Here is a 13225-nt window from a genome sequence, read left to right on the forward strand (position 1 = left end):
AGGTTTCCCAGCAATGCTTGCTGAAAAGACTGTCTTTTTTCCTATTTTATGTTCTTGCCTCCTTTGTCAAAGATTAATTGACCACAGGTGTCTGGGTTTCTTTCTGGGTTCTCTATTCTGTTCCGTTGGTCTATATGTCTGTTTTGGTACCAGTGCCACACTGTCTTGATGACTGTGGCTTTGCAATATTGCCTGAAGTCTGGGAGAGTTATGCCTCCTGCTTGAAAACCCAGTATTTTCTTTTCTTATGTCATATTTTTTGTTACTTCTGGACATCAGAGAAGCAACACAATGCATATTATAACAATAGGTTTTGATGATGAACATTTTAGTTGATCATCAAGTAGTTAAAGACCTAAGCAAGAGCAGGCTCATGTTTTGAATTCAGTCTCTGAATTAAATGAATGGAGCACTTTAGTTCTTATACCATGCTTGTAAGTTTGGCTGGTCACATGAGCCAATTTATCTACTGGCTTTGCTCTGATGATTATTTTTTTTTTTGTCCACATGTTTGGCTTAGGCTAATGGGTAGTCCGTTTTTCCTGAAGGTAGTTTTTTTTTTTTTTTCTTGCTATGTTTAGATTTTTTTATTGCATTAATTTTTAAAACTATAAATAAAATCTTTCTCATCTGTGGAAATAAAACTAAAAGTAAAACTAGGGAAGAATGTTGTCTTTATGTCAAGAATTAAAACTTACAAACTACAGGGTAATATTGGAATAGAAATGGGTATCATTAGACAAAATACAGAAACAAGGTTCTAGTACTTAACAAAATTTACTGAAATGATAAGATGGCATTTAAGTTAAATAGAAAAAGCAAGGCTTATTCAAAAAATCATATGGCATTGCTTTTAGCCTTATTTGATATCGTATATAAAAATAAATTCCAAATATATTAACATAAATAAAACTTAAAACTAAGTAAAAAAATACTAGAATAAAACATAGAAGAATATTAGTAAAACACCCTGATGAAGGTGGCTTTTGTAAGCTTGCTGAGAAACTTGGATCGTAAAGCAAAGATTGACAGATTTAGTTTCATAAAAAGTAAAACATTCTCATTTGCAAAAGACACCATAAACAAAGGCAGAAAACTATTTGCAAAAAACATTGTAGACAGAAAATAAATATAATTATTATGTAAACTTCATAAGCACATTTATAAAAAAAGAAAAACAAAACTATTCGGAATGGATATGAGAAGTAGGCAAAATGTAGATATGGCCAGTGAAAATTTATAAATATGCTCAACTTCATGAGTGGAAAAAAGTTAAAATGTTAAGATGTCATTTTTACTCCATCAGATCAGTAAGCCGAAAAGGACTTAGCTAATGCCAGTAAAGATATGGGGCAATTGACATTTATTTATTTATTTTTGTCTTTTGTCTTTTTTTAGGGCTGCACCTGTCGCATATGGAGGTTCCCAGCCTAGGGGTCTAATTGGAGTTGTTGCTGCCCACCTACACTACACCTCACGGCAATGCTGGATCCTTAACCCACTGAGCAAGGCCAGGGATTGAACCGCAACCTCATGGTTCCTAGTCAGATTCGTTTCCGCTGTACCACTACAGGAACTCTGCTATGGACATTTTTTTATACTGTTCACAAGAATGTGAATTTTTAACATTAAAAAATGTACTTACTCTTTATCTCAGCGATCTTTTCTTTCTTCTAGGAATCCATCCTACAGAAAATACCAATACATAAGGATGAAGAACAAGGATGTCTATTATTAATAACCTATATGTATGTTGTTAATATAAGTTAAGGTGAACAGCATAATAGTGTAACTTACCTACATTGTGAAATGCACAAGTTTAATAACTTTCTATCATCCTATAGATGCAAAATAAAAGAAAAAGAAAAAGAAAAAATATTTCTTTCTTGTGTTGGGAACACTCATGATTTACTCCATCAGCTTGCATGTATAGCATACAACAGTGTTAGTTATATTAATCATGTTGTATATTACATCTCTAATACTTATCTTCTACAACTGAAAGTTTGTACCTTTTGACTACCTGCATCACCATACAAAAATATTACATTATTATCAACTATATTCCCCACTCTGTACATTTCATCTCCGTGACTGACTCATGAGGCATTTTTTTTTTTTGTAACTGGAAGTTGATACCTCTTATTTTCCCTGAAATATTTCACTCATCTCCCACCACCCCCTCTGACAACTACCTGTTTGTTCTCTGTACCTATGACGTTTCTGGTGTTTTTTTTTTTTTTTTTATTTGTTCATTTGTTTTTGTTCACTTGTTTTGTTTTTTGGATTCCACATAGAAGTGAAATTGTCTTTTTCTTCCTGACTTATTTCACTTAGCATAATACTTTCTAGGTCCACTCATGTTGCAATGCCAAGATTTCATCCTTTATAATGGCTGAGTAACATCCCTTTGTGCGTGTGTGTGTATATACACACACATATATACACCACATCTCATGTTTTATATCCATTTATCCTTGGGCACTTATGTTGCTTCCATATCTTGGCTATTTTTTTTTTTCTTTTAAGGGCTACCCCAGTGGCATATGGAGTTTCCCAGGCTAGGGGTAGAATCAGAGCTATAGCTGCCAGCCTTTCCCACAGTCAGTCCAAGCTGTGTCTGTGACCTACATCACAGCTCTTGGCATCGCTGAATCCTTAACCCACTGAGCAAGGCTAGGGATTGAACCTGTGACCTCAGGGACACTAGTCAGAATCATTTCCACTGAGCCATGATGGGAACTCTTTGGCTATTGTTAGTAATGCTGCAGTGAACTTTAGGGGTTAATATATATTTTCAAATTAGTGGTCCCTCCCCCTTTGGAAACATACCCAAGCTGTGGAATTGCTGGATTGAATGGTTGTTTTATTTTTAATTCTCTGAGAAATTTCTGTTTTTCAATCATGGCTGCATCAATTTATATTCCTACCATTAGTGCACGAGTCTTCCCTTTTTTCAAAATCTTCATCAAAACTTGTTGTTTGTTATCTTTTTGGTAATAACCATTTTGACAGGTATGAGGTGATATTTAATGGTTTTGATTGGCATATTCCTGATCATGGGTGATGTTGAACATATTTTCATGTGTCTGTTGGCCATCCATATGTCTTTTTTAGAAAAACATGTCTATATGACTGTTCAGATACTTTGCCCATTTTTTTTTTTTTTTTGGTCTTTTTGCCATTTCTTGGGCTGCTCCCGCAGCATATGGAAGTTCCCAGGCTAGGGGTTGAATTGGAGCTGTAGCCACCGGCCTACGCCAGATCCACAGCAACGCGGGATCTGAGCCGCGTCTGCAACCTACACCACAGCTCATGGCAACGCCGGATCCTTAACCCACTGAGCAAGGCCAGGGATCGAACCCGCAACCTCATGGTTCCTAGTGGGATTCATTAACCACTGAGCCACGATGGGAACTCCACTGCCCATTTTTTAATTGTTTTTTTTGTTTTTGATGTTGAGTTGTATGTGCTAGAACTGCACGCTCTCTGTGAGAGTCTGACAAACATATTGTGTGAAACAGATGATAGCCTTGTGTATTTTGAGGTGAGTTGTAAAGATTCCCTTTAAATATTTATAGGAAATTTAGATTTCATTGTGTAATTTTCTCAGGAGACAGTCCATAGTTTTCATCAGCTCCTTAAGAGAATCTCTTCCTCAAAGTAGTTTAAGATCCTCTGACCCTAACACCTTGTAAGTATGATGGAAGTAGGAGTCTCATGATATAATAGACATGGTGTCCATACCTGTGAATATGAATGTTCTACGACCTCGTTTCTAGGAAAAAGAACTTGTAAAAGGAGAAAAGGACTTTGAGTAGTTTGGACAGGGGTCTGCCTCTCAACTCCCTGGAGCTCCCTTCCATCTCTTTCATCTATAGTTCCCATCTTTTCTCCATCAGGCTGGTAACTGGAAGTAGAAGAAGAGCTGCTCTGAAGGGTGAACTCTTTTCTCTGAAAACTTATTAAGGAACTGCAAGTCCAAATATGTTCAGCAAAGTCTCTGAAGCCAACACTGCCTCAGTTCTGTGACTAGGGGTAGGCAGAGCCGTGGCAGAGACTGAAGAATGTACAACATTCACCTTCCATTTTCTTTCCCAGAACCAGCATGGCAGAGATAAAAGCCCTGCTATTTCTCATAAGATGTCTCTATGGATCATTAATGTGTTTACAAGCAGATAGTTTTGTATGAAGCATTTATTTACCTTTATGATTCAGATGCAGGTGTTTCACTGGAAGCATCCACTCTGAGGCCTTTAAAGCACATTGTGATAAAATAGGCATGCATATAGCAGGAATATTCTGTCCAAGGACTGTGAGCAGGTAAGCCTAGTATGTTAAGTAGTGATGAAAAAGGGGGCAAATACAATTGAAAAACACACTTGAAAAATGTATTACATAAAATAATTTACTTCTCATTCAGAATGACCTTCCAGACATACTGGTGAGACAGCAATCCGTGAGTACAGATACAATCTGAAAGTCACAACAGTTATAATAGGGCAAGACCAATAGAGTTACACAGTTGGATCTTGGAGTTAATTAGAGACAAAGCATGGAACAGTGTAACAGAAAGGGATGCTGATGAGGAACTCTGGGGATACTGAAAGCAAGACTGTCAGAGAGACCAAAAGGGTAAAATTGAGGAAACCTATACAATTTAATATAATGAAATTTGTATACACACACTCTGGTGTCTTTATTTTGCAGTTCAGTCTATTGGCTTAAAAGCCACAAAGGTGCCCATGCCTATAATTTATACTAGAGAAATTGGTGCAGTGTCCATGTATGCACGTGTGTGCACTTCAAAGGCAGTAGTTTTAGACGAATGAGAAGAAAATTACTTCCTGGCCATTCATTAATAATTCAGGTGATATCCTGCACCTCCATTTATAAAATAATACAATAATAAAAACATTGTACAAAACATCATAAATAACATAAACGAGACATTTTCAAGTATTTCATGTGCCTTGAAAAGTTTCAAACAGTAGTTCTAGCAATTGATATAATTTTTTCCTTTTCTCTTTCATTTCATCTCAGAGCCTTCAGTTTCTGTTTGTCCTAATGTTTGGGATGGAATAAACAAAATTATACCTTCAAAAGAGATACACTTATGAGGGCTTTTCAGTTTGTGAAACATGTTTCCCTGTATAAAATATAATCTTCTCCCGAAGCTGGTTTACAAGGAATAGGCATATAGCCTAGAGCTATTATAGGGAAACAAATAACAACGGTGAACTAAGGAACCTCATCTGATGGCTAAAGTTCTCAGGAAAAAACAAAATGTGAAGAGCACCTTAATCAGAAGAGGAAACAAGAGTAGGGGATAGGAAATTAACCTTTAAATTCTATGCCCTTACTCAGCCAGCATTTTATAGTATGTAGAGCTGGCGAGGCCCCACCTTTGTTACTTCATTCAGTTCAAACACCCCATCTGCAACTCCATACCAACCTGGCTGCCGATATTATGCACCAAGCACCCAGGCAAAAAGGGGGAGGCCAGCAGCTTGGGCACCCCAAAGTGCCTTTAGTGATAACCCACCCAAGACAGCATGGTGTCATTCAGGCCTACGATTTGTCCAACTCGGAGGCTGTCAGTGGTTAAATTAAGCATGAAGTCCCTTGGATGCTTCTCTAGCAAAACTCATGGACTTTCCATAGGTTAGTCTTCCTTTCTTAGCCTTGTAGGGCAGCTGGTTTAGTTTGCCCTGTTCAATTGCAGACTGAAAGCCTGGGGATCATATGTATGTACACACACTCTAGTTATGAGCACCTAGGGTCTTTCTTATATATTCTTGCAGAAATATGTATGTATGTATACATGCACACATATATACAGAATGTGTGTATATATATATGAGTGTGTGCATATAGATATACACACATGCATACACATACATATGTACACAAAAGAGATCAACCTCATCTAAGCATCTCGAGTTTGGAGAAAGTGCTGGTTAACAGAACACACGTGGCTGTAGATGTCAGATAGAGTGTGCCAACCACCAACCCACCAACCTGAGGTCACACTGTTGGGAGGAGAGAACTGCCAACAGTCTGAAAATCCAGACACACAAGGCCGTTATTTGGATCCTTGCTCACATGGCACCCTAAAAGAAATTTGGGGAAATGGGACTGGAATGAGGTCCTGCCCTGATGAACATAAAAATAACCAAAACTAAATCTAGTTTCTTTATGGGAGTGACTCACACATAGCCAGCAGCATGAACACTAGGCTACAATGTGGAGAAAGGACTGGTGCTTAATACAGATCAATACGTGGCCTCAGGTTTTCCAGGTGTAGAGTCTTGGCATTTCCGCCCTCCACTGCTGAGCCGTAACTAGGCACACTGGGGGACCAGGGAAGGACAGTCTGTAGAACTCTTGGCTCCTTTCTGCTTCTCTGACCCACAGCTGGAAAGGTTGGCCAAATCAAGGTAGAATCGGGATTTGAGGAAGCGGCGATAGGAATCCTTTTCCATCAGGTTGAAAATCTTCTTCTGAGCCTCGTCAAAACAGGTTATCGTGGGCTCCAGCATGTTCCGGCTTGTCTCCTCCCTGGTGCAAGAATCCAGGTTTACCTGTGGGGCAGAGGCCAAGGCTCCATGAGACATTTTACCCTGTAAGGATGGGAGGCTGCATGGGATTTGTACCAAATAGGTGTGCATACTCTATATCCCAGGAGTGAACAAAAGCACATTTGGCTCCACCCCGGCACATGTGAGAGAGCAGAAATGGTTCATTTGCTTCAGGGTGGACAGGGCAATATCTTTTGTTCTTTCTCACAGACTGGGGAGATTCATCAGAAAAATTCATGAAGGGAGATCATCTATGTCATCTGGATGAAACTGCTTTTTTCTTAACAGATTTGGGGTTGTCAAGGATTGTAATAACCTGTTTCACTGCTGTATCTTTAACTCATATCATCTAAGGATCCATGCCATGGAATTTCTAGAAAATTTCACTAAGATCCAGACAGTTCTGTGCCATGAAGACCTACCTCTTTGGTTGCCTGGACGGAGATGAATTCATTGTAGATCTTTTTGGCCCTGGGACTTAGTTTTGAGGGTGATTTGATTTTCTTGTACTCTTCACAGCTGATCCAGAAGTCAATGTTTTCCTCACTGTATTCAGACTTCAGGAAAGCTTTGAAAGCTGCCAGCCCACCTGCGACAGAGCAGAAAGAACCACAGTTCTCATTATGCTGACCACCCTTGTGGACAGTGCATATTAGATAAAGATGAGGTACTTGAGGGGGACAAGGCATCAGCTCAAACAATCTTCTTTTCTACTCTTTTTTTTTGGGGGGGTCACTTGTGGTCAGGTAATCCTATGTATGTTTAGTATCTGTGGGATCTCTTTTATACCCAGTGTTTCTTTTGAAATCTCTTTCAAGCAAGTATTATCTTTCTGAGATGCTCATGCTGTCATCAATTACCAACATGAGTTGGGAAAGAGAAACTAAAAGAAACTGATTTTCTTCTGCAAGAAATCTCAATATTTGGGTTTTTCTCCTCACTCTTTTTCCATGTGGTGAGAGAGATGGTGTTCCACATGAATTATGTATGAGCTTTCTGTTGTATATCACAAAGCTCCAGGATATGCAAAATTTTAAACAGACTGGTTCTCCTGAGTCTAGAAGTCTGAAGTCCAAGCTTTTCTGCAATTCCTATTAGCTCAAGCGTAGGGTGAAGTAAATTGTCTACCTGGTGTGTTTAATCCTCACCCCACTGAGCGGGGAGGGTGAGGGCTGGGGTGGGGGGGAAGCTGTCATACTTACATTCATGACTAATCAGGTTTTCCAGGGATTCAGCCCATTTTTTGACTTCCTCTTGGCTCACCCTAGAAACATTGCAGAGAAAAAAGAATAATGTGAAGGCTGAGATACAAAGTGGGGGCAAAAAATGTAAGATCCTGAATAAAATGTAGAGATTTTATCTTCCATCACTACAATGAGACCTATTGTTGATTAGGGCAGTCTTTCCACTAGATGTACGGAAATTTCAAATGCAAGTATGATTTCCTTGGAAAGAGAGGCCATAGGGATCCAATTCTAACTTAACTAGGGACAGAACTTCCCTTTCTCCTCATAGAACATCTCTGACATCAGAGAGTTAATACTCAGTGGATCTTCCCAAGGCCTTTTTTCTTACCTCTGACAAATCACCACTTTGTCCTTCTTGCTGTGAGAAGAACTATGTTCACAGGAATCAGACTTCTGCAGCAGAAAACCTAGCCGATGTTTCATATCTTTTGCACTGCAGAGAAGAGGGGGAAAAGAGAATAATAATAATTAGATCTCTTTGAAAGATACTCTAATGGTAGAGTTTAAAGAGTTCATTACTAATAAAGGGGCAAGAAACAGTTTATTTAGGAAATAAGAGTTGAAGTTGGCATAACTCTCAGGAAAACAAGATACTGCTTCTTTTACTTATAACTTCCTACAAAACCTGGACCATGGCTTCCTTTATCAGTACCTGGAATTCTGACCCTTTGGTCTACCTGAGGACTCTCTTCTGTAAACCTGTCATTTTGAGCGATGGAACACTTAGAGAGCTTTAGCAGAAACACATTAAAAACTCAACTGAGCTCTGAGTACTTTAATTGGAGGGCAAGCCATAAACTGTGAAATATGGCACCTTATTGCTCGCCACCTGCTGGAGGGTGGTTGCTATTTCTATCTGCCTCACTGCTAACAGAGATGTAGAAGCACCTCAGGAAGTAAAGGTCTGTTCAATTCCAGCCTGAATGTGGTAAGCAATTCAGGTTATGGGATATACAAGGAGATGTGCAGCTTCAGCAGAGAGGAGTGGGAAAGGAGGGAACCTTTTCCATTGAACACAAATGCTCAGGCTGAAATCTGAGCTCCTGCAGGTTTGCTTCTAAAGACTCTCCTGCTGCTGCTCTCCTTTTGAATATCTGCACTAGAAGGATATTTACAGCATAAAGAATATGTGAGGATTAAAAACAATAAGGCTCAAAAAAAAAGCAAGGGTCATCATTGAAGCTCGTGACTGTTTAATTAAAGCAGCACTTCAGTTTATAGCCACTATTTAATAGGTAGCTAGGGTATGGCAGGCCATGTGACCTACTCAAAAAGAAGGAGCTTTTAATAAGCTTTTAGCTCAACTTTTTCATTCTTTATTATTTATTCCTTTTATCTCTTGTAAAAGCCAAGACATAGTTACAAAAGAGAAATGTCATTTTGAAAGAAATAAATGAGCAGGCGTTCCTACTTAAAGGAAGGAAAATGAAGCCACAAGGATAAAAAGACATTTAAGAATGGCTACTGATACGTTAGAGGCTTATCTACCCTCATTTCTCCAGAAAGTTTGAAATCCATAATGTTCTTGGACTGCCCCTAAAATAGTACAATAGCATCTTATCTCCCTCACAGGACTCTTTTTCCCTCTTCTGCTTTTCTGTCTGGTCAAGGGATACAAAATCTTCTTTCATGATAACAAGATCTAATCATGAAGACTAAGGAGATTCTAAGACTATGGCATAAGTATATTGTGACTAGGTTAAGACAGAAATCATTTCATGTTTTCATGTGCCAGGTCCAACTGAAATCCGACAGATACTGAGCAATGCAGAGTCATTTCATGAAGACTTGAACGTATGCTTAGCAAGTATACTACACTTGTCCTTATAACACAATACAACCCTAGAAATAAAAACCAACATGACTCCAGTGACCTCTGAAGTAAGAAACCTAGATTTTACCACTCTCTGCCACCCACCACCTATGTGACCTTGAGCTGCTCACATTCTCTCTGGAGCCTCAGGCACCAGTGTCAGAATGAAGGTGTTGGACAAGATGATTCACAGTTCACCAGCAAGGAAAGGGAAGAGCAGTTTACCTGCCGACACTGAGTGTACCTTGCCAGGTTAGCCTCTGAGCTCCTTGAGGGTAAAGCTCTAGAGCAATTACTCATCTGTCTCCTGAAATATTTACCAGAACAAAACTTTCTCCTGACACTCCTGTATTTTATATGATTAATTTTATATATGAGGCAACTGAAGCTTGGAGTAATTTGTTCCATTCAGTTCAGGAAATTAATGGTGAAGGTCAGAACCTCTGTTTTCATAGGTACTCTCTGCCAGACACTCCTGCTTCATTGTAAAGCAGCCGTGGCAGAATGAAAAAGAAAAAAGAGAGTATTTTTCCTATTCCTGCATAACAGGAAGTAAATTGCTTAGGACTGCACAAAAGACTGTGCTTTCCAAAATAATTCTAAATTGAAATTTAAGGTGATTTCTATTTGCAGAGGAACAAGACAGGGGATGGTACATCTACAAATTGACTTTTTAACTTTTAACTGTAAGATTAAGTAACGTAATATGCACTAGCTTTGTATTTTTTTAACTAGAAAACATATGAGCATTCTCTGAAAGCATTTGTGTATACCTTTTTATAAAAAAATGACATAAATAGTTGCATATCTTTTTCTTTTTTTAAATGAAGAGATGAAACATTGACAAAACAATGTCTTAAAGATGAGATTTTTTTACAGAGCCCTTCACTGATTTGTTGTGATCAATACTTCTCAACCACCACTCACATATGACATTTCAAGAACTAGAGGCAGAGGCAGAAAGAGAATAGACATATACTTTTGAAACTTATTTTATTGTAGCATTTGCTTTTAAGAACATGAGGCAAAAGATACTGCAGCATCACACAGACAGCATAGTGCTTTTCTGGTGATGTAGTCAAACTTCATTCTGGGGTGTCCTTCTCAAAATGAAATCTAGTATACCATCAGAAAGCCCAGAACCATGATTCTAAGTAGCTCAGTGACATTCAAATAACAGTAATCACAGGTAGAGGTATTGCAGACTGCTGTATAAAGCCCAAAAACCTTATATCACTTCTCAATTTGAACAAGCTTGGCCAGAGGAACTGAACAGTCCTCCAAACCAAGGTCATACACAGCAACACATGAGTTCCAAATTTGGGGGAGAACACTTTCCAAGTCACAATTTCTAGCTAGTCTTGGAGGAAAGCTAGGAGGCTCAGGCTTTCCTGACCACACTGTTTCTAACTCTAAACAACCAGGTTAGTAAATAGGATACGCACATAACTAAAAAAGTCTATCTGAAAGTTTAACACGGTTTAGTGCGTGAAAATCATCTTACCTCCTCAAGCAAGAAGCCGGCAGACCTGCGAGTCCTTTGCACATCTTGTGAAGTGTGGGATTCACGTTAGGAAAGAAATGCAGCAGGAGGAGCTGTGGCTTCTGTTTTGAGCGCACTTTGCCTTTTCTCCCGGAAAGCTACTGTCAGAATCCTCTGAGCTTCTCCCTCCCAAGCCTGTAGGGGTCTCTTTTATAGCCCAGCCACGATGGTCCAGCCAATCAGAGGGCAGTTCTGCAATGCCATCTCCTCTCAGCCTACTTCTGCCTCTCCAGCCTCTGGAAGAGATAAGGAAGAAAGCACTGACGCAATAATGCAAAGTGAGCAGGCAGAAAAATCCTTCTGCAAAGTAGACATGCAGAAAATAAAAACTTGCTTGATGTCTCCATGAATGTCTGAGGTTTTGAATTCCCTGAAAAGGAAAATAGAAATTTATGATGCTACAAAAAATGGGGTTTATTCATTTGCCTGTAAAAACAATGTCAAAGAAACTTGCCTCCTGGAAGGCAAGGGGCCAGCCAGAGGTCATGGGCTTACTTTGAGACTGACTCTCAATGCACTTCCTATTTTGCGTTGGAAATATTATACCATACATGATCCAAAATGTGATCTTCACTGTTTCCAAAAGGGAGGGGGTAGGATCTTTGTTTCCAGGAAAGGGTTTACAGAATTTGCTTTCATGGTTGTCACATTCACACAGGGAATAGCTAGATGATAGACAGTTATATGCCTGGCAACATAGACAACTAGTTTAGAGAAAATAGATTAGCTACATATGTAATCAGCCTGACTGTGGAATACTCTTCTAAAACTCTTACTAAGAAAAAGATTCAGTCAAGCACTGACAATCTCTTTTGTACATGCATGCCTCCTGCAAAAGCTTCCAAACAGCAGCTTGAAGACAAGAGGAGGGAGTTAATAAACAAATATAGACACCTATTCTTATTTTCAAGTGGGTTTAAATCTTATTATATCTTATGCAATTCTAGGTATTCAAACTAGTATTTCAAAATATTGAGAAAGAGTGAGACAGAGAGAGAAGAAAAAATATGTATTTTGTTTTTCATGTTACCAGGGCTCACAGTGAAAATAAAAATTTCCAACCCCACAGGTGCTTCTGAACACCTAGTATCTTTTGTACACAATATGATGGATTGAATATTTCAAAGAATCATGCAGGTGTTTCACAACCTGTAGTTGTAGCTCAAATACTCACATCAGAGTTATAGAGGGATCTTCTCCATGTAGAAAGGCTATGAGTGGGGGGAGGAGAAAATTAATTGCTATGTCAGAACTCAACAGCTTTCTTTTTTGTTTCTGTTTTTGTTTTGCTTTTTAGGGGTGCACTCAGGCACATGGAGGTTCCCAGGCTTGGGATCTAATCGGAGCTATAGCTGCTGGCCCACGCCACAGCCACAACAATACCAGATCTGAGTTGTGTCTACAACCACACCACAGCTCACAGTAACACCAAATCCTTAACCCACTGAGCAAGGCCAGGGAGTGAACCCAGAACCTCATGGTTCCTGGTCAGATACATTTCTGCTGTGCCACAATGGGAACTCCTACTAAACAGCTTTCATTTTTAAAGCAGAAAGGACCTGATTATAAGATACAGTGAGTTGTACTTTACATATAAGAAGCTGAGTCATCTAATGGTTAGGTGAGGAAGATGAAAAATAAATGGGTTCCAGAAAGATGCAAAGGCATCCAAGAATATAGAAGGGAAAGCGGTAAAGAGCAATGCCCCCATCACATACATAACATCCCTCACTACCCTCACCTGTGCCCCAATCCCTATCTGTGCCTGCAGAGCAAGAAGATGGCAGAGAAATATAAAAAGATGTTGGGAAACATGATCTCCAGAAAATGCATTTAAATGACAGGAAAAAAAAATCTTTGATTTTCTCCTGTGAAGATAGGGGGAAACATGTATTAGATTTGCTACTGGACAACTTTTCTTTGAAGTACAACATAGAACAAATGAATTTATTTGTGAAGTCAACAGCCATATTTGGTGGTGATGTGGAAGGGACTATAGTGCAAAATAACAGGCCAAGGAAGGTAGAGCCAGGGAGATGGA

General features: G+C 39.1%; 1 protein-coding gene across 2 annotated transcripts; it reads right to left on the reverse strand.

The window, feature by feature from the left end:
* Positions 4180–11322, reverse strand: RGS4 (regulator of G protein signaling 4). Of its 2 annotated transcripts, NM_001185184.1 has the most exon segments (5): positions 4180–6584; positions 7004–7170; positions 7784–7845; positions 8157–8261; positions 11146–11308. In NM_001185184.1, coding segments are annotated over 5 exon segments (618 nt in total). In that variant the 5' UTR covers positions 11190–11308; the 3' UTR covers positions 4180–6344.

Source organism: Sus scrofa, chromosome 4, assembly GCF_000003025.6.
Source record: "Sus scrofa isolate TJ Tabasco breed Duroc chromosome 4, Sscrofa11.1, whole genome shotgun sequence".
Classification (NCBI taxonomy): domain Eukaryota; kingdom Metazoa; phylum Chordata; class Mammalia; order Artiodactyla; family Suidae; genus Sus; species Sus scrofa.